At 45.8% G+C, this 26,077-nt stretch overlaps 2 protein-coding genes across 7 annotated transcripts in view; one reads left to right on the top strand and one right to left on the bottom strand.

Annotated features, from left to right (window-relative positions):
• Nucleotides 1-1,555, bottom strand: part of LOC135916347 (aminopeptidase N-like) — a 54,519-nt gene extending 52,964 nt beyond the window's left edge. The window contains exon 1 of one of the 2 annotated variants that reach the window (XM_065449699.2): nt 1,437-1,555. The gene's annotated coding sequence lies outside the window, so the exon portion shown is untranslated. Of the gene's footprint in view, nt 1-1,359 lie in introns of both variants that reach the window. The other variant, XM_065449701.2, reaches the window with a different exon arrangement.
• The window catches only part of LOC135916348 (uncharacterized), a 60,891-nt gene that overhangs the window by 11,729 nt on the left and 23,085 nt on the right, over nt 1-26,077 (top strand). For 4 of the 5 annotated variants that reach the window (XR_011514688.1, XR_011514687.1, XM_065449704.1 and 1 more), the window contains one exon: nt 24,894-24,973. Coding sequence is in view for 3 of the 5 variants with exons in the window: in XM_065449704.1 (XP_065305776.1) it covers nt 24,894-24,973 (80 nt within the window). In the remaining 2 variants the exon portion in view is untranslated. Of the gene's footprint in view, nt 1-14,211; nt 14,410-24,893; nt 24,974-26,077 lie in introns of those variants that run through there. The other variant, XM_065449703.1, reaches the window with a different exon arrangement.

Genomic DNA, 26,077 nt, shown 5'->3' with positions numbered 1-26,077 from the left:
CAGTGTGCTACCAAGTGGGTCACTCGGATGATAGGCACAAAAAAGAATGTCTGTGCTTGTTAAATACATTTGACAGTAAAGCGTGCCTTGTCATCTACCATGACAAGGCGATAGCGGTGCCCATTGTGGCACGTCACTCTAACTTACAGAATGAAAATAATTTACCGTTGAAATAATGTCATTGGCATAGGTTATAACATAAGTGTCTGTGAGCGATTTCGATCCAATGAATAGCATGTTCTTGCTCAATTTCTTAATACCCTAATCAGTAGCGTTGATTTAGATGCGTAGAACCCGATGAGATCAAGAAGCTACACGGGCTGCCTTAAAAATAGTTGCGTTCTCTCTCTAAATAATAGCGATCAAAGATAAATTCAATGCAAAATCTAATTGTCCAGTTTTAGTATGCAGCTAACAATCGTATTCCGTCTACGGCCGTCAGCGCACTATTTTTATTCAAACCAACCAAAACAGTCCAAAAGTGCTTATCAGTGAAAAGTGATAATGAATGCTACTTAAAAGGATCTACATTATCTGCTGTATCACCTACTGGATAATAGCGTATGCAGACGAAAAAGAACAGTGGCTGGGTATCCTGGAGACACACACACACACACACACACACACACACACACACACACACACACACACACACACACACACACACACACACACACACACATATATATATATATATATGTATGTATATATATATATATATATATATATATATATATATATATATATATATATATATATATATATATATATATATATATATATATATATATATATATATATATATATATATACGTTTTCTTGTAAACCCTGCTGAAGATCGGTCCACTGGTCGAAACTGACGAAATTAAATACTTGTTTGGTTTACCTTATAGCATCGCTCAAATTCTTTACGTTTGAAAGGTCGCCTGCAGAATTTCTCTTATATATACATATGGCCTTCCAGCCATCTCCGAAGCATAAAGAAGCTTTTACAGGTAAAGTTGCACTAGCAAGGGGTCCGAGAAATTCAAGTCGCACCGCTGCAAATAACAGTCTACATAACACAATGCCAATAGCGAAGATGAATCCCGACAAGCAATGTTAGTTCGCTCTTTTGGAAGCAGCCACCCTCAGTGGCAATACCGAAGCTTTCCTATTTGACAGCTCTGTCAATGTACTTCGGCAAATATGCAAACAGCAAGGGTCGTTTGGTGCTTCTCGCTCGCATGGAGTTAGCGTGACACTGCACGAAAATGAGAAAAGATCCGCGTCAACGGCTCAGCGATTTCAACATGGCATCGGCCACGCGCCGAAACTGAGACGATGAGGTAATGGTACACAAAGCTCGCCTGGCGCTACCTTCGGACGTCGCCGATGGTTTTGCGACGTCTGAAATCGGAAGGGGCAACATGAAGGCGGTTTCGCCCAGGACTTACGAGGATGTGGCCCGGTCTGTGTGGCCGACTTTTCTTCTTCTTCTCAAGTTACTCACTACGTGCTGCGCGGGGCATATTTGGTCACATGACGATATGGGCAGCCACGATCCGAGATTCGGGCTTGCTATACCATGAAAAGCTACACTGCAAAATTAGAGATTGAGTTCAATTGCATTGCGCAAGTACACCTACTTCACCGCGGATTTTCTTTAGCTCATAGTAACAATGTTCCGTCACCAGTGGCGGCCTGTCCGGATCCAGAGATTCGTAACACACTCTGCCGCGTCGCAAGTCTGGACGCCGCCAAGAGAAGGGAAGCGCAGCCGAGGACGGCAGAGAATTAGGTGGGGGGATGAAATTAGGAAATTTGCAGATGCAAGTTGGAATCGGTTGGCGCAGAACAGGAGTAATTGCAGATCGCAGGGGAGGCCTTAGTCCTGCAGTGGACATAAATAGGGTGATGATGATGTGGTGGTGATGAAGATTATAGTACCAACGCCTTGCTTTCGAACAAAAAATTATGCAGGTCCAACGGATAGGTTTCTAAATCTATACAATCTAGTACCAATCTAGTACCAATGTCTGGCTTTTGAACAAAAGATTGCGCAGATTAGGCAGCGCACATTTTGGAATCTATGTGAAGCGAACCTTTTGTGAAACGCTTAATGAAATGCTATAAAATCTGCAATCTAATTCTTGCGTATTTTGCGTAAAGAGAACTAGCGCGCGCGCATGTGCCCTCGCGCACTCGCGCTACGCGGTGTGACAGCTCTTACATCATTGCCTCGCAGTTTTCGTCTAGAAGAGGAAGAAGAATGTATGATTATCGAGTCAAATACGCACGAAATAAGCACAAAGATCAGCTGTTGGTGGCACGGCACTCGGCGTTCCATGCGTCGAGGCGTTCTCGTTCCAAAGCACCGTCGTTTCCTAACTGGAGAGGCGATTCGTTAGAACGTGCCTAAGCTCCCGAACACTGGTTCGAGTCAAGTAGCTGGCAGTTTTCTTTTCATCTGTGTCTTTTACCTAATAGTTTTAGACCTTTGTATCAATATCCGTTAACTTGCCAGAGTAATTTCCTACTTCTTTGCAATGTCCTTCTCATCGCCAGGCGAGGAGGCTTCCACCTGGTTGGCTTCTGTTCCTACCTCCGATTTGCCGGTGGAGCGTTTCTTATGCAGTGAGACGAGCACCGTACCTGTGGCTTTGGTTCCGAGTGATGGCGGGGTGATTAACATGAAGAATCCCAAGGCAATTCAAACCGAACTCCGGATGGCCTCGTGCAATCTTCAACAAATCACCGAGGTTCGACAGTTCGGCCCAGGGGGCATTCTTTGCTGTTCGTCAGACTAGGCTTGTGTTCAAGATTTGCTGAAGTGCAATGTTTTTGCGACACATCCGGTGAGCAGTTTCATTCCTCATCACCTTTCATGTACCACAAGCCCAGTCCGCGGTGTCGACGTAAGTGCATGTCCGGCGGAAATTTCGGAAATGTTTTCGTCGGCAGGCGTGATTTCTGTGTGCCATTTCAGCCGTGTCGTTAATAATAAGCGCACACCCACAGAAACATTAATCGCTACCTTGGCTGGAATGAACCGGCCATAGGAAATCAAGGCATGGCCACTTATATACCGAGTTGAGCCTTTATCACCTCGTGTCCTTCAGTGTCTAAATGTTTGGTGGTTTGGGCGCTCTGTAAGAGGTTGCGGGTCCAACACACGATGCCGGGCTTGTGGAGAAGACCATAATTAAAATGGCTGCTCTTCCCGAAATGAGTTCTACTGCCTTTGCAGTGGTTCCCACCCTGCAGATGAACCTAACTGCCCTGCAAGGTCGAAAGAAGTGCAAATCCTCGAAATAATCGATAGAAATCGATGCTCTCGTCGTGAGGCCATTCGAGAAATTCAGAGCAGGACTCTAGGGTATGCTGGCATAACGGCCCGTCAAACACTGTGTATGGAAAACTCAATCTCTGACGCTGTGGTAGCCTCTGTAGAAAAGGCGTTGGAGAAAGCAATGGAGCGCATTGTGACAAATCTCACCGATTCCCTTGTTCAGGTGATGTCCTCACAGCTAGCTCCGCGGCTTCAACTAACTCATAAAGCCAATATTGAGGATCCGGTGTTGAGTCTACCAGGGAGTTCACCTATTGAAATATTGACCACGCAGCCATTCACCAATAAGGATTCATCAAAGCCATCAACTACTGAGAAAATCGACCACATCGGTCTCTCCGGCACAGATGGGTTGGAAAATCAAGATGTAGATGTGGACCCTCGATCTCTTAAACGAACAAGGTCACTGATAGAGAAAAAGTTTAGCTCTCCGACCAACTCCAAGGCAAAAAAGTACGTTAGAGAGGTTCCGACTAAGGATTTCTTAAAATAAAGTGGTTTAGACCGAGCAGTCTCTGCTGCTCGGATTTATTCACCATAGGAACTTTAACAGTAATTCAGTGGAACTGTCGTTTCATACTTTCCGCTGCAACATATTTATTATATCTTATTCTTTTATTATCTTATTTCTTTTAGAGAAATATTAAAGTAATGAGCCTATGCTTAATTCTAAAACAATCATAAAGAAAGCTTAATTTGTTGTGCAATCTACTAAGCTTGGATCATATCGTCCCTGGTGGAATTCTGACTGCGAGTGAGATTTTAGAAGTAGAAAGGCTGCGTGGAAAAAAACTTTTGCACAACCAATGTCCTGTTAATTGGGCTGTTTATACATATATAGCTTCTTCGTTTAAACGAACAGTCTCAAAAGCTAAGAAGGATTATAATTCCAAGCACTATAGATACCTTTCGAAGTCTAGCAATAAAAAAGCCCCGTTTAAATTTCTTGGATCTCGTAAAGTTATACCGGCGCCCATGAATGTCGACTCTGTCGTTCTATCAACAAAATGATTATCAGAATCACGAGAAAATTGCTCAAGAACTTGCGCGACGTTTCGAGCATAAATTGCCGATAGGACTAAAGAATAGGACGGAACTTGAAGGCATTATTAGTTCGTTACCGGCGTCAGCCCCTGGTCCAGAAGGCTATACAACAGGAATGCTAAACGTTTTGTTTGATTATGCGCCTCAGGACTTGCTAAATATAATAAATATATTTTAAAAATTCTTAAGTTCGAAGAGAGTGGAGAGTAGCTAAAATTATTTCACTGTTGAAGAAAAAATCTGCTGGACTTGACTTGGACAACATAAGACTGATTTCTCTTACTTCCAATGTCGTCAAATTAATAGAAAGGGTTGTTTACGGCCATATAACAAATTTTATGCAGGATAATACCCTTCTCAGTCCTCGTCAGATTGTATTCCGTCCCGGCCACTCCATATGGTGCGCCCATGTAGATTTAGAGAGCCGCATTAAACTTGCTCGCCGCAAACGAGAGTACGTAGCTTTGGTGACGCTAGATGTATCAAAAGCATACGACTCCGTAGAACATTGTATTCTATTCGATAAGCTTCAGTCTACGAATTTCCCGAAATATATAACCGCTTGGATCTATGAATTTATATGGGACAGAGAGTTTTATTGTTACCAACACGGTATTTCAACGTCTAAACACAAGCAGACAAGAGGTGTACCACAGGGTTCAGTTCTTTCCCCTATATTATTTAACGTTTTGCTAAGTACAATTCCGTTGTCTCCGGAAGTACATGTTTATGTTTATGTGGATGGTATCGCATTGTTTACATCCGCAAATAATGTACATTCACTACAACAGTATTTGCAGAATTAATTCGGAATGCTGGATACATGGCTAGAGGGGTTATGTATGTCGTTAAATATTAGCAAAAGTGCGGTATTAGTATCCCCATTAACTGCACAGATGCATATATCTTTACAATACTGAAAGGAAATCATTCCTCAAGTTGATGAAGTATCTTGGTGTTATTTACGATGACAAGCTCACCTGGCGCAGTTACATTGAACATATTAAAACAAAGGCAAAACGTTCCGTAGCTATGCTCCGCCGCCTTGGCCACCGTCGCTCTGGACTACGCAGGGATGCCTTACTGATGATTTATAATATGTATGTTCGGCCCATACTAGAATTCGGCTGCGTAATATTGTCCGGTGGGGCCCCGCCTACAATATTATATCTTTCATACTTTTAGAAAGAGAAACTCTACGATCATGCCTCGGACTACCTAGATTTGTTTCCAACACTGTACCACGTGACGTACCACGTGACGACCAAGGCAGAAAGAGAGCAAGCAGACACCATCCTCAGGAAGGCGTACAAGACGGCCCTGTGTCTACCGAGAAACACGTAGAACGCGAAGTTGCTCCAGCTGGGCATCAGCAACACCTTCAGCGAGCTCGCCGAGGCTCTGCTGGGTACGCAAACCGCGAGACTCAGAGGCAACCCTACGGGACGAGCGCTCCTGAGGAGGTTGGGTCGGGATACGAGAGGACTGGCAGACAGATACGCGGACGTACCGGACCACCTCAGAAAAACCATTAATGTGGGACCACTGCCAAAAAATATGGATCCCAACTTACACGAAAACAGGCGAAAAGCTAGGGCCGAATATGTTGAGAGAACGCTAGCCCAGCTAGACAATACAGTATACACGGACGCCGCCGTATATCCACACGGAAGAGAACGCGTAGCCGCGACGGTAGTGGTTAATAGGGAAGGAAACCCGATCACGTATGCCACAGCAAAGGTCGCTGGCACAGCGGAGGCCGAGGAGATTGCCGTAGCGCTGGCGGCAGCGGAAGGTTATAGAACAGGCCGATCTCTCAACATACTGACGGACTCAAAAGAGGTGTGCAGAAACTACACGAGAGGCAGAATCAGCAAAACTGCCCTCAGAATACTCAGCGGAGCCACCTCCGCCGAGAAGGAAAAGCCCCGACACAAACTAATCTGGATCCCGGGTCACGTAGGCATAGTGGGGAACGAAAGGGCAGACAGCCTAGCTCGAGGTGAAGCGTTCCGAGCTGGGTGGTCGAATGCCCCGGAGACCCACCTACAGGCTTGCGAGGGGGGATACGCAGAGACCCTGAACTTACATAGAGGAACTAGAATTAGATATCCGCCACCACACAAAGACCTCTCAAAGGAGGAAGCGACCAGCTGGCGCAGACTACAGACAAACTCCTTCCCCAACTTACACGTGCTCAATAAGATGTTTCCGACACAATACAGGGCCACCTACCCTTGGTGCGGTGCCAAACCTACACTTTACCACATCACCTGGGAGTGCGAACGCAACAAAGCATTCCACAAACACGAACACCCGAGTGCGGAGCAATGGGAGAGTCGGCTCACCAGCAGCGAGCTCACGGCCCAAAGGGCCCTAGTGCAGCACGCGAGCGATGCAGCGCGACTCAGTGGAGCCCTGGAATAGGGGCCCACCCTTGCTGAAGAGAAGTCTCCAGTCGCCAGCGCCAAGAAGATGAAGACGACGGAGACCTCATAGCCGCGAAACTCTCGAAAGACTCAAAAGTTTTCCCTCCCTCCCTCCAACACTGTTTTATATCAGGAAGCTCATTACACACCCTAGATTGCAGATTCTGCATGCTTATGGTTCAGACATTTTTAAAGATTTATGACATTTTAAAAAGACGCATGCAATATGTATTTGTAGACAAATATCGTCTGAGTTATTTCAAGTATCGTGGTCGAGATTCCACAGTCGTCAGATAATATTTGTACAAGCACAGTTACAAAAATTGGGTGTGTCCATACGCCAAGTTTTCCATTCAAGGGATGCCTTGACAGACCTCAAAATTGAGTTCAAGGACACATTTTAAAATCATGCTAAACTATTACCAAGGCAAGATTTAATGAATATCTTACACGGCCACCTACACCAGCCAACCACTGACAATGTAATAGCTACTGACGCTTCTGTGTGCAATGAGAAGGCAGGAGTGGGCATCTTCTCTGAATCTCCTCAGTGGTCTTACTCCTTTGGCCATCCCGACTTCACACCCATATTTCAGGCAGAATTATTAGCGATTGTATTATCATTACGAAAACTCTCCCAAAATGACCCATTAGCTGCTATTGTGACCGACTTGCTATCTGTATGCACAACACTTACTGCATCTTTAAATTCAAGAATCCAACGAAAATTTTGTTTGATGGTATCTCTGTGCTCACGGAAAGTATGTTTGCTTTGAGTACCGGTACATCGTGGCTTGCACTTGAACGAAATGGCTGATTCACGCGCACGAGCATCCCTCAACGGACCCATCATATCTGTTTTGCCAACATCAGCTTAGGTCATCGCGGCTAGGTGCAGAAATTTCTCTATATTGCAAAATTCTGCAATATCCATGCTAACGCCGTCTTCTGAATTCGACCGTCTTGGCAGCCCGTGGAATAATAATTGGTGTCTTTCAAGGCAATCGGAAATTTCTTTTACAAAATTGAGATGTCGTTTACCTCCGCTAAATTTTTACTTACACAGTTCTGGTCTCGCAATGTCCCCTCTGTGTTCTTTTTGCAGTGAACCTGAAGCTATCGGACATTACTTTCTCCCGTGCCGCCGTTTTTTAAGACAAAGAAAACTATTAGAAAACACATTTATCAAACTTGACATATCGCTAACCTCGCCAACCATTCTTTCTTTTTTGGCGACTTCACTGGGATCCAACAACATGGATGCTTTCCTTGCAGTTTACAATTTTATTAGAGAGACAAAAAGAGTACCTTGCTGGATTTCTAAAGTTATCATTATTTCATTTCTTTACGTTAACTTATTTTATCAATGTTCTTAATATTTTCAATACTCTTCTAAATTACAGTCCTATAGTCCCACCCTATACTATTCAAATTTCGTTTTGCTTTACTTCAAAGAATACGGAAAACCGCCTGCTTCTTGGCCAATCCTCCATAGTAGGTATACGCCACTGTTTAGTGTACAAGATAGGACAAGACAAATACATTTCTTGGCCAATCTCCCATCATGGGTAGGAGCCACACACGGGATAGGCAACAACAGGGTAGGATAGGAATAAACTTGATTTGTCCAGCTGTTATTGATGTTGGTGCCCGGGGCAAGGCTGCCAGGGGTCCATTGCCCGAGGAAAATCTTTCGAGATCATCGGCCACGTCCCTGGCCCACTGGACAGCCCACTCCTAGTCTTCGGGTGCCTCGCTCAGGAGGGCGGCTTGCCATCTATCACTGAGGCGTCCCGCTTCAGAGGGCCCTAATGTTGTCTTCTTTCTTCCTCCTTGTCCTTGTTCATGGCGTTGGCATTCCCAAAGCACATGTGTCATATCGGCCCGTTCGTGCTCGCACCACGGGCAGCCGGGCGACGGGTGCAGTGCGGGCCACAGGCGGTGCAGGTGGTAGGAGTTGGTGAAAGTAAATTGATTTTAAATGTGCCGCCCGCTTTTTGGCCCCGCTGTAGGTATGTGCCATAGCATGGAAATCATCGTCATTATCAACAGGCGGCGATCATATCAAAGAGGTAGTTAGCGTTGGCACGAGAGAAGTACACGCGGGATTGTGGCCTAACGGTTAGAAAATTAGGCATATAAATGTTGGCAAGGTTTCGTTTATTAAAAAAATTCTGCAATGCTGCAATTAGAACATTTAGGTATAATTTGTTTTATCGCTGAGTAATTCTCTAGAAAACAGTCAGCAGCCTGGACACTTATAAGGGTATATTAAGTATGGTAGTGCTTTTCTTCGTGCTAGTTATTGCTTGTGATCAAAATATGGAAGTTCTTATATGCATAGTTCATTCCTTTGTACAAGAATCTCTTTGTTACATTTAATACCAACACATAACCACCAAAGTAAAGGTACATTCGGCCCTTGATTCGCCTTTATTTATGCACCGAAGCTTCTTATTTATTTTCTAAGGCACTTTTACAAGAATGCCAAAAGAAAAAAAACTTGACTCTTCATCCCGGCCCTGCGAAAGTAGATGTCCAGCAAAGCTCTTTAAAACTACCACTATAACTTGTGAAGGGTTTGTGCAGTTCTTTACTTCTTTAAAGTAATTGTAGTAATGGTAAATTAGAGTAATGCTAATTTTGACAGCACGCCGTCGCCCATTGCGGTGCTGCAACAGCGTTAAATTCAGTTTCTAGGTTGGTTCTTTTGTATGCGAAAGGCTAGGGACGTCACTCCCCACCTCGCAAGTTGCTGTGGGCGCGGCAGTTTCCGCAACAGCAATCTTTACCGGGAATTGTATGCGGCGAGCGCTACGTGCTTCCCATTGTTATCAGGAGTGCCTTGTCATCAATTATGCGGTTCGGATTTTGGTTTTGTGCTTGTTCTTTACTGAAACGTATGCTGTTCTGTGCGTTGTATGCGTGATTCCAAAGAATGCGTGCCCTGTTCGCTTCACTTTGCTGACTGCTTGAAGCGTCTGCCTTACGGGGGCACGATCAAGCCACTGCTCCTGGCCCTGCACTGCCGCCGGCATCGGCCCACATTTGTGCTGGCGGAGGCGGGCACGAAAAATGCCGACCAAGTAGTGGCTAACAGCTTCGCTGTAAAATGTACGATTGACTTCAACGTTCAAGGCAAAACAAACGCACTCGCAACAGACAATTCAACCTCTTGCAGTGTACACATATCTACGGCCCGGGGGGGGGGGGGGGGAGGGGGCGTGTCGATGAAGAGAGAGAGAAGCGAGAGAGCCGCTCGGCGCGTGCAAGGTTAACGCACGCGTGTTTATAGACCCCGTTCTGTGTTCATATTGAGCACCTTGGTGCGTGCTTCACAAGCAGAACATTTCCCATGAAAGGGCGTCCTGATATTGCATACTGAAGGGTCATAATACCGGCTCAATGGCTTAGCCTGCCGCAGCTTGTCCTTTGAGTATTTGTCGAAATATGACAGACTTGATGGCTTGTGCCCGAAATTGTAACGCCGAACTCTACGCACCATCATGACGGACGCGTCGCAGACATCATCTTTCTAGCGACGGATGTAATAATACTGGCGTCCTAGCTAGCAAACCAACTTCAAATGACAACACTGAGAAAGAAGGGCACTTTCTAGATTTGTTTTCCGCTTGCTCCTGTTGCAACAGTTGCAGTGAGGCGTTGTTGCATTATACGGGGTGATAATTTTTAAGTGTCCCTGAATATTTAACAATCGCCTGGGGCAGATAGCATAATTCTTGTCATTGAGGTGTATTAGAAGAGGTAGACTTTATCAGCACGAGAAACCAAAATGCATATTCACCTAATTTTTCAACTATTGCTAATCAACTTACTACTTAAATACCTAACGGCACATATGGAAATTTACGAATTGTAGCCCGTGTGTTTGCAAGGTGAATCCACTTGGAATGAATTTCCAGAATTACGTCGGTTTGGAGACAAGCGCCATCAAACTCGCCGCAAATATGCGCTTTTCTTCCACTTGCTTTTGTGCTGCAATGCATAAAAACACGTTCTGTTAAAAAGTAACTGGAAAACTCATAAATATTGTCCCGCGCTTTCAGAATAATATTTCGAAATTGGTGTAATTCCTAAAATTTCTTTTTTAGTGGCTATGCCTTGCAAATTAACGGGCTACAATTCGTAAATTGCAATATGTGCCGTAATGTAATTAATTAAAAGATCAGGCAATGAATTTAAGTTAATTAGTTGCATATGTGTTTCAATTTTTCGTGCTCGTAAAGTCCACCTTTTCGAATAATGCAGCTCAAGGACAAGAATTATGCTATATATCACCGGCGATTCTTAAATAGTCCCGTAGAACCCAAAAGAGTATCACCGTGTGTATGACATGTGCCGTTACGAATGCAGCAGACATTTCTGCCGATGGAGCTTGAAGTCTTTAGAGCAGGGCTGAGAGAGGTGGACATGGGAGAGGCGCACACATGTAACCAAGTTTAGCAAAGGAAAAACGCCACCCGCAAAGATGCTCTGCGCATGTGTGGCGATGCAGTCATGACAGCTTGGCTGATACTCGTCATGTTATACAGCACTATAATGAAGTCCTTAGAAGCCAGCAAACACTGACACAAAGGACAACATAGGGGAAGTTACTTGTGCTTGATATTTGAAATAAAGAAACGATTATGTAATGGAAATCTTAGTGGATGAAAAAGCAGCTTGCCGCAGATAGGGAACGATCCCACAGCCTTCGCATTGCTACCTCGGCGCCGTTTCCCCATCCACTTTCTTGGGTATTTATGTTTCCTAGTAGAACCCTGGGATTGCTAGCCAGCGCAACCACTTACAAACCTTGGCGGTGGATGTGGAACATCCTTTCTACCGCAGACTTCACGAGAACATGGTCTTTTTTTTTGGGGGGGGGGGGGGTGAAGGAAACCGGTCAATAAACCCACACATGCTACCTGAAGGCATCAATGTTGCCGGATTCGAGACCCTCGTTATGTAATAAACGAGAAGATAGGGGTTAACCGAGGGGTGGCGCTGCCTAGCACTCCCACGGTTCTACTAGGAAACATAAATACCCAAGAAAGTGGGTGGGGAAACGGCGTCGCAGTCGCTCAATTGGTTAGAGCATCGCACGCGTAATGCGAAGGTTGTGGGATCGTTCCCCAGCTGCGGCAAGTTGTTTTTTCATCCAGTTTCGTTTCCAGCCATTTATCGTTTCTTTATTTCAAATATCAAGCACACGTAATTTACCCTACGTTGTACTTGGTGGTAGCGTTTGTTGGCTTCTTATGATATGACTAATAAAAATCCAGCCCCTCGGTTTCTCCTCGTTCACCATTTTAATCAAGTTATGCCAGATAGAAGCCCTATTGCCTTTTTGGTCGTCTATCTCGAGGTAACACTTCAACATACTTTTTCTTAAGAATGCGAGCGTACTGAACACACAAAAAGTCACACAACGCGCTTGACTTACCATATCAAGCCTTCTATCAATTTAAAAGAACTACAGGTCCTTCTTATTCACACATTTTATGAGCTCAGAAGCTTATAGTCATGCCGTCTATAGAATACCGTCTATAGAGTCAGTTGCTTTTACAGTGCTATGCTGAAAGTGGCGTTTCGCGGAAGTGTTCCCAGACTGAAGATGTTTACGCCTTGGCTACGGTACAGTGAGTGAGTGAGTGAAGAAACTTTGTTGTGAATGCCTGCAGAACGGTTAGCCTTCCCCTGTTAGGGAGGTGTTACCGTGACGCGGCCATGACGTCTTCGCGGCGTGTGGCGCCTCTACTTCGGCCGCGGCCGCACTATTCCCTTTGGTCGACCGCGCCTGCCCCTCCTTTGGGGTGGCAGCCTCCCTCCAGTTTCGCTCGGTCGTTGCCTTTCGAGGGCCGCCGAGATCTGCTGGACAGCCTGGGTTTGGACATCTTGGTCATAGCACCTCGTTGCGGCCTCGAGCCGCGGCGGGATCGTTGTCATCGTCGCAGCTTCGTGCGGATTCTTAGCACAATACCAAAGGATGTGAGCTGCAGTGGCTCTTTCCTTTCGGCACACACAACACAGTTCACTTTCATAAGCACTTGGACACACGTGCCTCATCAGCACCGGGGTGAATAACGACCCCGTTTGAAGTTGTCGATATAAAACCACCTCCTTACGGGTCAAGCCCGGATAAGGTGGCGGCATAGTCCTTCGCTGTAGTCGGTACCATTTCACAATTTCGTTGTAGGAAGTCATATTGTCCTTGGTTTCCCACCACCACGACGGGTCGGCCGTAGTAGCAGTGGCACGGTTGGTTAGTCCTCGCGCCGCCGCGTTCGCCGTCTCGTTGTGGTTTGCGTTGCCGCGATCCGACTGGTGATTTTCCCTGAGTTGTCACGTCTTTCTCTTATTAGCTGTTGAACAGAACATAGCCACAAGTTACGAGGTCGTTGAGGCGAGCCCTGGACAATGGAAGGTAGTGGCCGTAAGCTTACCGAGCGTATACCACCGAATAGTGCCGTGACGCCTATTGAAAACTGTGATGTTTCAACCTAGCTGAACCCGCTCCTTCATCGCACTTCTTCGGTGAACACAGGGCGAAAGCGTATGCGGAGCGGAGGATTTTTCTACGGCATTCACAGTAAAATATGGGTAGCTGAATATGAGTAATCTGAGTAAATCTTAATGCAGGGTGTCATTCAGATTTAAGTTTTTGGCTAAGTGCGAGCGTTCCGGAAACTTTGCATCTCTTACCACTGAACACTGTGTTGAAGAACCACAAAGATGCCCACCTCGGTGCATACGTGCGCCGAGGCGGACGTTGACGTACACAGTGACGTCAGCGCACATTTCATGTGTCTCAGTTTTTCTCTTTTGCGGTTTCGTATGACATATAATTTTGTCTTTCATCTCGGCGTTGGTTGTATACATACTCTTTTTGGTAGTGTGACCGAACTTTCTTTTACAAACGGCTAATCAGAGAGTCAATTGAAAGGAGCGTAGTCTATGAGAACTTTGCTAATCACTGGCAATGTGTTTTGCTAGTTGCTGCTCCAGTTCGAAAGCACCTGCATCGACAGACATATTGAAGCGCACTACGCAGAAAACAAAGCGGAGTGGAGCGGGCCTTCATGCATTCCGTCATTCGCTTTTCTCTCCCTTCTGAGTGCACTGTAGTCAGGTACTCCAGAATTCTGTAAGAAGGAGAAAAAAAAACGAAATAAAGGAAGAAAACAATTTGAAAATGCTGCACCGAAGGTTGACAATGGTAGACGCGTCATCCGTCATCCGTGCAGAGGGAACACAGGCGCTATTTGCTCTGTTCGACTTCTGCGCTTTAAGCAGAGCGCACTTTGGCATTGATCCATTGGGTCGGGGCGAAAGTTTCGGCGCTACTGGCTGTCGTAAGTGCACGTATAAGTGAACGAAGCCCACGGCTGCCGCGCGACACATACATCGGCCGTGTGAAAGAAGTGCAGCGCTTGGTCCGTCTGCTTCGCTCCGAGTGCGCAATGAAGGCGTGCCGTTCCGCCGTTGGGCTCGCATGCGTCCTGGCGCTGCTCGCCGAAGCCTGTTGCGCTGTCACTTTCGCCGAGTGGCGTAAGAATTTGATGAGCATCAACCCTGGCTCACTGCAGCCGCAGTGCAAGAAAGGTGAGTACATGCCACTCCATGGATAAAGAAACAACAACAGAATGAAGGGAAAACGCTCGTTATTGACATGATTTCTATTGGGGCCGAGGAGTTACGGAGTCGCCATCTGTCGGAAGCGCCTCCTTTGCGTAGTATATGAGGGATCACGAGGCGCGCTCCTCATAGGGTTTGCTTACGGCGCTCAATAAAAACACCACGCTGCAGCCCTCCTGGAAATTTATGTAGGTACTCTCAAAACGAGGGAAGTTTTTGACTGTCGATACAGTAATCTTGGGCAAACAGAAAGCACAGAATCGTTTACAGGCGCTATCTCTTTACCGAATACATATAGTGAACGCCACTGCGCGCGCGGTCGCCGCGATGGAGTCTCCCGAACCGGCTTCTTGCGTAAAAGGTAGGTAAACGCTGAGAGCAAAGTATGTGAAATGTTTTCTTATAGTGGGCTGTCTGCATAACCAAATGGAGCATAAGAAAATGAAGCCTCAAATCAGTGATCGCACGGGTTCGCAGCGACCGACTGCGCGTCTGCATGCGTGTCCGCGCACAATGTTTTCCTTTCGCTGGGAGCGCGTTTTCGCACCGTGCCGTGAGCTTTAGGGCGCAGAATATGATCATTGGACAATACACAAGCAACCCGTGTCGCGTGGACGCTATCAGAGCTGTTCAAAAATAATTTCGTTATAAAACCCTCGACGCCTACGGTAACTATGATGTGCCGTCGCGACAATTCAATTTTTTTTTCTAAATTCTTGGACATTTCAATATTATTTCTCAAGTTGCGTCGTATTGTATGTTTATCGGTCTTCTCAACGTGCGATCTCCCGCTGCTTCTTTTTCGTAATCCACTACATTAATTCATAACACAAACATGACCATGTGACATGCCTTTAGTGTGGTTCTTTACGCTCCCTTTCCATTCTAGTGAACTTGCCAGAATCTAGCATCAACAAGTTCATAGACCAAATAAAGCTTCACGACATTAGCCGGGCAGAGGACGCGGGCGAGCGTCTCGTGCGCGTTTTCTGCTACTCACCGAACATCGCAGTCCCGACGCCGTAGCAGAAATCTTCCTCGCGTCTGTGCTTTCTGCATACCCGAGTTGTAGCCGATGGCTGTTTGGCGGTTCTAAGTTTCGCGAGCCAAGCTTCACGCAGCTTCTTGTCCTGCGGCTATATGTGAATAAGACTGCCGCCAGGCTCCGTTGTGTACGCCTGGCACTGCGGCACCGAGATGTGTTCTGCGCGCCTCCAAAAGCAGCCACTACCTATTAAAGTGCTTTCAAAGGCTGTCACGCAGATACCTAAGGCGGCAAAACCTCACCGCTTAATCAGAACCGCAACGCAAGTGAGTCTTTAAACTCGTTTTCAGTTCGCTTCGGCGCTTCCGAAGCAGCCGACGCGGCCGCTGTGTCCGAGAAGTACTAAAGGCAAGGCGCAGAAGACCAGGACTCAAGAAGAAGAACACAAACGACAAGACCGGCCCTGTCATTTGTGTTCTTCTTCTTGAGTCCTGTCTTCTGCGCCTTGCCTTTACTACTTCAAGCGTGAACCAACTTGCCCAAGCACGTTTTTATGCGAAGCATATTACGAGAGCTCAACCCAGCTCCTCAGGCGCGGCGGTGTCGCCATGAAACCACGTGACACCGTGACGTCACGACAGAGGAGAAGCATAGAGAAATGGGAGAAGTGGCTTTGGCTCAACTCTTGCAAGACGGGCTGGGTGGGAATCGAACCAGGGTCTCCGGAGTGTGGGACGGAGACGCTACCACTGAGCCACGAGTACGATGCTTCAAAGCGGTACAAAAGCGCCTCTAGTGAATGCGGTGTTGCCTTAGAAACGAGCTGTTTCTAAGGCGTGCGTCTCTTGCTCAGGCGCACATTTCGTTGCCGCGCCGAACGCTGCTTTGCTCGACGCTCACCGCGTCCAATGCGGGGCGCATAGTCGCTGCCCTGTAGCCCATTGTCTTACACCCCTTGGCGGGTCGACGGGAACGCTGTCGCGTTCCACTCTTGAAGGCGAAGCAGTAATGCATGAGTTGTTTCTTCGTCTAGCCGAACCAAATATAGCCAAGCAACAGCAGTTCACCAGGCTAAACAGTGGTTCAACAACTAAAATAAAGGCTAGTATGCTTCGCATCCTGGGCTTAACCTTGCCTAAGCCACAGCCATTTTTTTTTACGTGTCCACGTGATCTCTCCTGCCACGTCACGCCAACGGTGGCGCCAGCTTTTCCAATGGTGGAGCTCGCCACCAATACTTCAAGACTTACAGAACTTCTTTATGCTGCTCTTTACAGTAAAACACGTCAACTTAAATTATTAAAACATGCGTCGCACTAGTTTCGGTGCGCATTTGCTACCTTCATACTGGCAACACCGGGAAGACGTTGCTTGTCGCAGTCGCGTGCAAGATCACTTGCATGGCGTTTATATTTTATTAACTCCCCTCTTACAGCTGGCATGCATGGTGTAGTATGCTAATACTGATCCACTAGTATCACATAACAATGGTCCTTTTCGATCCTAAAAATGAACTATGGTGCTCGAACGTTGGGAATGGCTGAACAAACTGAACTACAGTGCATTGTGTGCACTCAGTGTATGCTTAGGCTGAACTGCTACACTTGTTTAAGCTGCACCTTAAATTCTGGAAAATATAGGGGCATAATGTAAAGCGGCTTGTTCTGCTGCACATGCGTAGTGGCAGGTGTCGTACTTTGTATGAAAACCTCCGATAATACTTCATTGCCAGCTTTCGTAGACATTAAAGTTGTTTTGCTGACACCATTTGAACACTAGAAATGCACATACTCGCCCAAGCCTATACGCGAAAGCCCTTGTCCTGCAATTTACGTGGAACAGCTTAAAAGGAGTGGGAGAACAATACATAGCACAAATACATTTCTTTGCGAACGTTGGGATATTTCAGTATTGGTGCTATGTATAGACAAAAACTATTTTGTTGTACTGTATTTATTACTTCTTTAAATGATTATTAATTTGATATTTCCGGGCAGGCCGCTATTGGAATCAGAACCTGACAACGTTTAACGCTATAACGTTATCTGGTGAGGCGAGTCTAGCAGTGCTATTGGAGGAATTAGAAGGCAGTAAATGGGATATAATAGGGCTCAGTGAAGTTAGGAGGACAAATGAAGCATATACAGTGCTAAAAAGCGGGCACGTCCTGCAGTGACCTTAGGATGGTAAGAACTCGAATTAGCCAAGACCTGACGAGGGAACGGAAGAAACTGCTACATAAGAAGCCGATCAATGAGTAAGTGGTAAGTGGAAAAATAGAGGAATTCCAGATCAAGCTACAGAACAGGTATTCGGCTTTAACTCAGGAAGAGGACCTTAGTGTTGAAGCGATGAACGACAATCTTCTGGGCATCATTAAGGAGTGTGCAATAGAAGTCGGTGGTAACTTCGTTAGACAGGATACCAGTAAGCTATCGCAGGCGACGAAAGGTCTGATTAAGAAACGCCGATGTATGAAAGCCTCCAACCCTACAGTTAGAATAGAACTGGCAGAACTTTCAAGGTTAATCAACAAGCGTAAGACAGCGACATAAGGAAGTATAATATGGATAGAATTGAACATGCTCTTAGGAACGGAGGAAGCCTAAAAGCAGTGAAGAAGAAACTAGGAATAGGCAAGAATCAGATGTATGCGTTAAGGGACAAAGCCGGCAATATCCTTACTAATATGGATGAGATAGTTCATGTGGCTGAGGAGTTCTATAGAGATTTATACAGTACCAGTGGCGCCCACGACGCTAATGGAAGAGCGAATAGTCTAGAAAAATTTGACATCCCACAAGTAACGCCGCAAGAAGTAAAGAAAGCCTTAGGAGCTATGCAAAGGGGGAAGGCAGCTGGGGAGGATCAGTTAACAGCAGATTTGTTGAAGGATGGCAGGCAGATTGTTCTAGACAAACTGGCCACCCTGTATACGCAATGCCTCATCACCTCGAGCGTGCCGGAATCTTTGAAGAACGCCAAAATAATCTTAATCTATAAAACAGGGACTTGATAAATTATTGACCGATCAGCTTACTGTCCGTTGCCTACAAAGTATTCACTAAGGTAATCGCAAATAGAATCAGGAACACATTAGACTTCTGTCAACCAAAGGACCAGGCAGGACTTTGTAATGGCTACTCAACAATAGACCTGTATTCACACTATCGATGAGGTGATAGAGAAAAGTGCGGAATATAACCAACCCTTACATATAGCTTTCATCGATTACAAGAAAGCGTTTGATTCAGTCGAAACCTCAGCAGTCATGCAGGCATTACAGAATCAGGGTGTAGACGAGCCATATGTAAAAATACTGAAAGATATCTATAGCGGCTCCACAGCCACCGTAGTCCTCGATAAAGAAAGCAACAAAATCCCAATAAAGAAGGGCGTCAGGCAGGCAGATACGATCTCTCCAATGCTATTCACAGCGTGTTTACATGAGGTATTCAGAGACCTGGATTGGGAAGAATTGGGGATAAGAGTTAATGGAGAATACCTTAGTAACTTCCGATTCGCTGATGATATTGCCTTGTTTAGTAACTCAGGGGACCAATTGCAAGGCATGCTCACTGACCGGGAAAAGCAAAGCAAAAGGGTGGGTCTCAAAATTTATCTGCAGAAAAGTAAGGTGATGTTTAACAGTCTCGGTAGAGAACAGTAGTTTAAAATAGGTAGCGAGACACTGGAAGTGGTAATGGAATACATCTACTTAGGGCAGGTAGTGACCGCGGATCCTGATCATGAGACTTAAATAATCAGAAGAATAAGAATGGGCTGGGGTGCGTTTGACAGGCATTCTCAGATCAGGAACAGCAGGTTGCCATTATCCCTCAAGAGAAAAGTGCATAACAGCTGTGTCTTACCACTGCTCACGTATGGGGCAGAAGCCTAGAGGCTTACGAAAAGTTTTCTACTTAAATGGAGGACCACGCAACGAGCTATGGAAAGAAGAATGATAGGTGTAACGTTAAGGGGTAAGAAAAGCGTAGATTGGGTGAGGGAACAAACGCGAGGTAATGGCGTCTTAGTTGAAATCAAGAAAAAGAAATGGGCGTGGGCAGGACATGTAATGAGGAGGGAAGATAAGCGATGGTAATGAAGGGTTACGGAATAGATTACAAGGGAAGAGAAGCGTAGCAGGGGGCGGCAGAAAGTTAGGTGGGTGGATGAAATTAAGAAGTTTGCAGGGACGACATGGCCACAATTAGCACATGACCGGGGTAGTTGGAGAAGTATGGGAGAGGCCTTTGCCCTGCAGTGGGCGTATCCAGGCTGCTGTTGATGACGATGATGACATACCGGCACATGATGCAGGTATGTCGAAACAGTTGTCATCCGGGTAGAGAGCGTATATCGGGCTTCTGTGATGATGTGTTAGTCTAAGAATTAGATAAAATTTTCACGCCAGCTCAACGGGAGTTCTGCTCATAGGCTTCAGAATGGGGCATATTAAATATTTTTCCCGCCTTGGACATCCAAACAGAAGCAATTTACAGAGTAATCACATCAAGTTGAATTTTTGCTAAGTTTTAAATTTCTAAATTTGAAGCTTAACTGATAAACTTCCGCTTTTTGAAGCACTTGTCGAAATTCTGTGTTTAATGTGGCGAGTTCAGAAGGTCTGACTGCTGTGCTAGTTGCTGAATTGTGCTGACTAGAAAACTCGGCTCAAGATAATTCGACACAGACACAGGCAACCGACGAGGAAGGACGCTTGTCTCTGAATTGTTCGTCCTCGTCGGTTGCCTATGTCCATGTCGAACTTTTTCGAAGCAGAGTTTTCCAGTCATTCTTCAGAGCCGAAGAAGCCATTGAGGTTTTGCTCTTTCACGCATACGCATACGTACGTATGCGTGTCTAGCGAACTGTGATGCAAAAAATGTCCCACAAATGCATTCGGGGCGTGCACAATGAAAATATAGCGTTGTACATGTTTGAATAAGGAAAAAAAGCGAGGAGCTCAGGTAGGGTCGAGTTAGGGCCAGACAATGAAATCTTCCTTACCTCAGTAAGGAAGCCTTCATTGCAGTGAGGCTACCTTATGTCACTCTGAAAGCTTCCTTACTGAGGCACCCTCGGTGAAGGCTTCCTTGGTACTTCCTCAGCCAAACAATGAAATCTTCCTTACCTCACTAAGGAAGCCTTCATTGCGGTGAGGCTACCTTATGTCACTCTGAAAGCTTCCTTACTGAGGGGCCCTCGGTGAAGGCTTCCTTGGTGCTTCCTCAGCATAAGGTAGCTCCAAAGCTACCTTCATGCGTCCTTACGCCGCTCCTGGCCCTGAACGAGCGCTTCACCTCACTGCTTAACCACGTGGCATTCGCTTGCGCATGTGCACTGTTGCCCACCTGCGGAGAAGCGCGAGCACGGTACGCCTTGCCAGGCATGTTCGTTTCAGTCACGCGTGCGGCATGAAAGCATTGCTAGGCGTTGCAAGACGCCGGCGTGCCAGCGTTGCTGGAGCACATCAAGTTTTGCACTGTAATGCGCAACTTTTTTTTTAACTTTAGTAAACAAAACTAGAAGAAAGCGTCCACGCTTCTTTATATTAGCTATTCAATTTAAAGATTGTGCGACGATACAACATTTTTTAATAGAATAATGGTGTTCGCGGAAAGATTTGAAGAAATAATCTCGAACCCAGGCACGCGGCCACCGCTCCTTAGGTGAGGATGGGTGAAGGGAGCTTTCAGAGTACGCTTGCTTCCTCCATCGGTCCTTCGCTGTAAGGAGGCCTCACGTAAGGTTAGGAAGCGCTCGAAAGAAAGGAACGTTTTATTGTTTGGGCCAAGCTACCTTCATGCGTCCTTACGCCGCTCCTGGCCCTGAACGAGCGCTTCGCCTCACTGCTTAACCACGTGACGTTTCCTTGCGCATGCGCGCTGTCGCCCACCTTCGGAGAAGCGCGAGCACGGTACGGTTTGCCAGGCACGTTCGTTTCAGTCACGCGTGCGGCATGGAAGCGTTGCTAGGCGTTGGCGTTGCACGACGCCGGCGTACCAGCGTTGCTGGAGCACATCAAGTTTTGCACCGTAATGCGCTACTTCTTTAGGTTTAGTAAACAAAACTAGAAAAAAGCGTTCACGCTTCTCTATATTAGCTCATCAACTTAAAGATTGTGCGGCGATACAACCTTTTTTATTGAATAGTGGAGTTCTGGTGTTCGCCTAAAGCTTTTAAGAGATAATCTCGAACGCAGGCATGGCGGCAACCGCTCCTTACGTGAGGACGGGGGAAGGGAGCTTTCAGAGTATGCTTGCTTCCTCCATCGGTCCTTCGCTGTAAGGAGGCCTCACGTAAGGTTAGGAAGCGCTCGAAGGAAAGGAACGTTTTATTGTTTGGGCCTTAGACTCAAATAGTGCGCAGAAGCCATGGTGTCTTATTTCCCTCTCGACTGCTTTCGTCTGGCACGGCCTGCTCTTTGTTCTAGAAAAATACCAACTCAACGTTCTCCACGTTGACAGTTAATACAAGGAATACGGTTATTATTGACGTTTAGCGGTTGGTTTGCGCGTTAGTCCGAAACCTCGTGCGTTGACCAATGAACACATGACGAACACGTCCTCGTGGCTCTGGGGTGACTAATGGCTTGTGACGCCTAACTTGCACCAAGGCAACGCGCTCACCAACAGTTGTGGTATTCTAGTACACGCTATACCTACATTATTTATTCAAGTACCCTATAGGCCCGGCCGGGAATTACATAGGGGGGTGTGGGGAAACAACACTAAGCACAAAGCAACGCAGCACTACGATGTGTACAGAAGTCGTTGGCCGTTAACAGCATGTGGAAAAGAAAAACTCAGAATATAAAGACAGGTAGCAACAAGCATCAACAAGCATTCGATTTTTTACAGTGAGTAGCGCTATATATATATATATATATATATATATATATATATGAAGGGGGAGGGGACGGATGAAGGTTGCAGCTCTTCGTAATCAACGACAGATGCAATGGTGCAGAAGATTCCATTGACGGATGGCGAGGACGAGAGGCGAATGGAAGAAGAGATTAGTGGGAGCAAAGATGGGTTCGACTTTCAGTTGGTGGTCAATGCGTGGGAATATGCGATGCGCTGGCGTGATACGGGACATAGCAAAGGAAGAGTGGCTGTGATATAATTTGTGAAAAGAGGACAGAATGGAAAGCATTCTACGTCTTTCAAGAAAAGGTAACTTGAGAGCTTTCTTTATTTCAGTCGCACTTGCCGTACGCCAGTAGTTCTTCGATATGAATCGAGCGGCTTTATTCTGAAGAGACTCCAATTTTGTTTTTAAATATGCTTGGTACGGCTTCCAAATCAAAAAAGCGTAATCCAACTGCGAGCGCACTAATGTGGCGTATGCTAAAATGTTTGTCTGTATTAGCTAAGCGCACATTGCATCTGAAAAATCCAAGTGTTTTAGAAGACTTGTTAATAACCGTATCTATGTGCATGTTCACAAAAGGTTGGATGCTAAATGGATCCCTAAATAATTTATTAGAGGTACCGATTATACGGTCATGCTGTTTAGAGTGTAATGGCAAGGTTCGATGTCAGATATTGTGGTAAATCTCACGACTTTTGTTTTTGAGATGTTAATTTCCATTTTCCATTGCGTGCGCCAATTGTTAATCTTGTCTAAGTCCGATTGTAACTGAAGTGAATCCGAAGGCTCATTAATTTGTCTTTATATAGCTAGCGCGATGGCTGAAGCTATATAAAGACAAATTAATGAGCCTTCGGATTCACTTCAAGGACGCTCTGGGACAATCGTCGATAACTCTTACAGATTCCCAAGTCGCATGTAGACTATTCCTCACCGGGAGGCTACCACACAGCACCACTCACCTATTAGGATCCAACCTAACGCATAAACACATGATCATCTGGTGCCCGGGTCACGCAGGACTCGAGGGCAATGAGAGAGCGGACGGCGCAGCTCGTGCTTTTGTCAACCGAGCGGCCGACCACTCTGACGAAAACCCCTTTTTACCACGAGACATCCTTGAGCACCAGCGGCGCGAGCGAAGAAAGTACAGTCCACCACACCCTGACCTATCCAGGCATGACTGGCGCCGAATACAGACGCACACATTTCCAAACCTTTATTTGAAAAATGCCATTCACCCAACGCTGTACAGCGCTCGCTGTCCTTGGTGCGGAGGCCGGCCAACTCTCGCCCACATTACGTGGGACTGCCAGAACAGGCCACCCAAAATTAATACACCAAAAATAGCCGGCAAACTTTCCGGAAGGGAGCAGTGGGAGACTTGGCTCGCCAGCGAGGATCGGGAGATGCAACTAGCGCTTCTCGACCAAGCACGGCGGACCGCTCAAGCCAGTGGGGCCCTGGACTAGGGGCTCCACCCACTCGCTTTCTGCATTTTTTTTCTTTTAAATAAATGTTTTGATATATATATGTCTTTATATCACGCAATCATCTGCAAACAATCTGTACGTAGAACTCAGATTGTTGTTTATGTCATTAAAGGGAAGCTGAAGAGTCTGTCGAATTCAATAAGACGCTCATATACGGATACAGGAACCTTATAAACCACGTAGGTAAAATTTGTGTTTGGCTCATGATGGCCGATGAGATTATGTGTTCCATTAATCTGCAGCCGATGTTGGTTAACGAAATTGGTCTGTAATTTGACGTGTTATAAGCATCACCAGATTTGAAAACGGGTATGACATGCGCAATTTTCCAGTCGTTTCGGACACAGTCCGTATCTATTGATTGCTGAAAAACGGTGGCTAAGATGGGGCATATCGTAGGCTTTGCTATTCTGAGTAATTTGGGACATATTCCATCGGAGCCGGGTGCCGAGTTACTAGGGAGACGGTCCATGGTAAAATATACGCCTTCTGGCGTGACAGTTGTGCCAGGCATAATTGAGCGCAGCGTTGGGAATCGTAGGTCAGTAGGTAAGGGGCTCTCATGAGGGAATACTGAGCAGAAAAACTGGCTAAATTCTTCCGCTACCTGAAGGGAGGTAAGAAGATTACCTTCTTTATTTATGGATACTGAGGAGTTTGAACTGTAATTTGGATTAACAACCCGCCAAAATTTTTAGGATTGTTTTTCAACATGTGTGAAAGCTCGCTGTTATACAATTTGTCCTTCGCTGATTAAATTTCACTTTTGTACAGTTGCACATGTTTGCGGTAGTTGTTCCGGTCGTGTTCAGATGCTCCAATAGATGTTCCAATCATGTTCAGATGTTGCCGAGGAACTAATGCATTGAACGTGTGTTGTGATAGATGTTGGCTACGAGGATTGCGGGCAAGGACTCGTCCGAGATTCACGTCCAGATTGATTAATCCTGAGATTCAAACCATAACACCTGTCGCAGTAACATATCTATAAAATACGCTCGCCAGAAAAAGATAAGAAGACACAAACCAAAACATATTAGAAAACCAAAATTGACAATCTCTTGCGCGCACTTCTTGTTTTATTCCGCCAGTTTTCAAGGCCTGCAACGTGAAGTTGATCAGCTTGGTCGGCGTGATGGAGGTGCTCAAGCAGCACTGGGAGGAGTACACGGTGGGTGCTTGCATCTTGGTCTCCGCCGATATAATACGCGGGCTGTGTATTATCGCCATTTGAGAAGTTACCGCATGGAGCGCACGAGACGAAGAAAGGGACAACACGAAGCGGTAAACTTCCTTCTCCTCGTACGTTCCTCGTGGTAACTTTCCAAATTATGAATCGCCAACTGGCCTACACACACGCGCTGCTATATTCTATGCTGTTGCATACAACTGGTTAACGAGAATTTGACAGCTCGCTGAATTTACTCAAGCACAGAAGGTAAAGGAGGCTTTTATAAAAATCGCGCAATTTTTTTTTTCATCTTGTATATGTAAGCTCCATAACAGTGTTTCCTTTGCTATACAGTAGAAGTGTTTATTGCAAGATGTCTAATTGCCCGCGTTTACGAGTCTTGGCTAGGCAGCCACTGTGATGGTGTGCTCTACGTCATCCTTCGTTTTCCCCGATCTAACTGGGCTGATCACAGCACGTGACGCTTGCTGTGCATGAACCGCTGTTTCCCAAAAAGGTATCACGACCTAAATGAAATAAAATGGTGTAAGAAAAGCAAACACCATGACCACCAAACATTTATTTATTTATTTATTTATTTATTTGTGTGTTTATTTATTTAAACATACTGTTGTCTTTCTTTTTTCAAGACAAAGTAAAAGCTGGTACAGAATGAAAAGTACAATGTTACAAAATTAAAAAAGTTCAACAACGAAGTAGCTGCATCAGCAGCAGTTACGCAGAAGTTGAGCTAGGTAACGCAAATAACTAAAATAAAATTCCATTTCCGCGTCCTGTTTGAGCAGCGCTGTCTTGTTCCCAAGCGAGTTCCATTCGCTTCCGCTTCTTATTTTTGTATCACTGTGGAATGTAGTTTCCCTTCTCTAAAGTGCTTCTTCGTAAGTTGGTTCTTCAACTGGTGTCAACGATGCGCTGCAATATCCACTGGTCAATCTCCAGATCGGCAGGCCCACGTTACCTCCAGAGTCCTGGGTGCCCGTTCGTAATATCTGGAGCTTGATATTTCATAACATATGCTTTGATGTGAAGATGTGGGATTGTTCCCCACCTGCGGCCAGTTGGTTTTTCATCCACCTTAATTTC

The sequence above is a fragment of the Dermacentor albipictus genome, chromosome 5 (assembly GCF_038994185.2).
Source record: "Dermacentor albipictus isolate Rhodes 1998 colony chromosome 5, USDA_Dalb.pri_finalv2, whole genome shotgun sequence".
NCBI lineage: Eukaryota > Metazoa > Arthropoda > Arachnida > Ixodida > Ixodidae > Dermacentor > Dermacentor albipictus.
The sequence above is the reverse complement of the archived record's forward strand: the minus strand, read 5'-3'. Positions and strand labels throughout refer to the sequence as shown.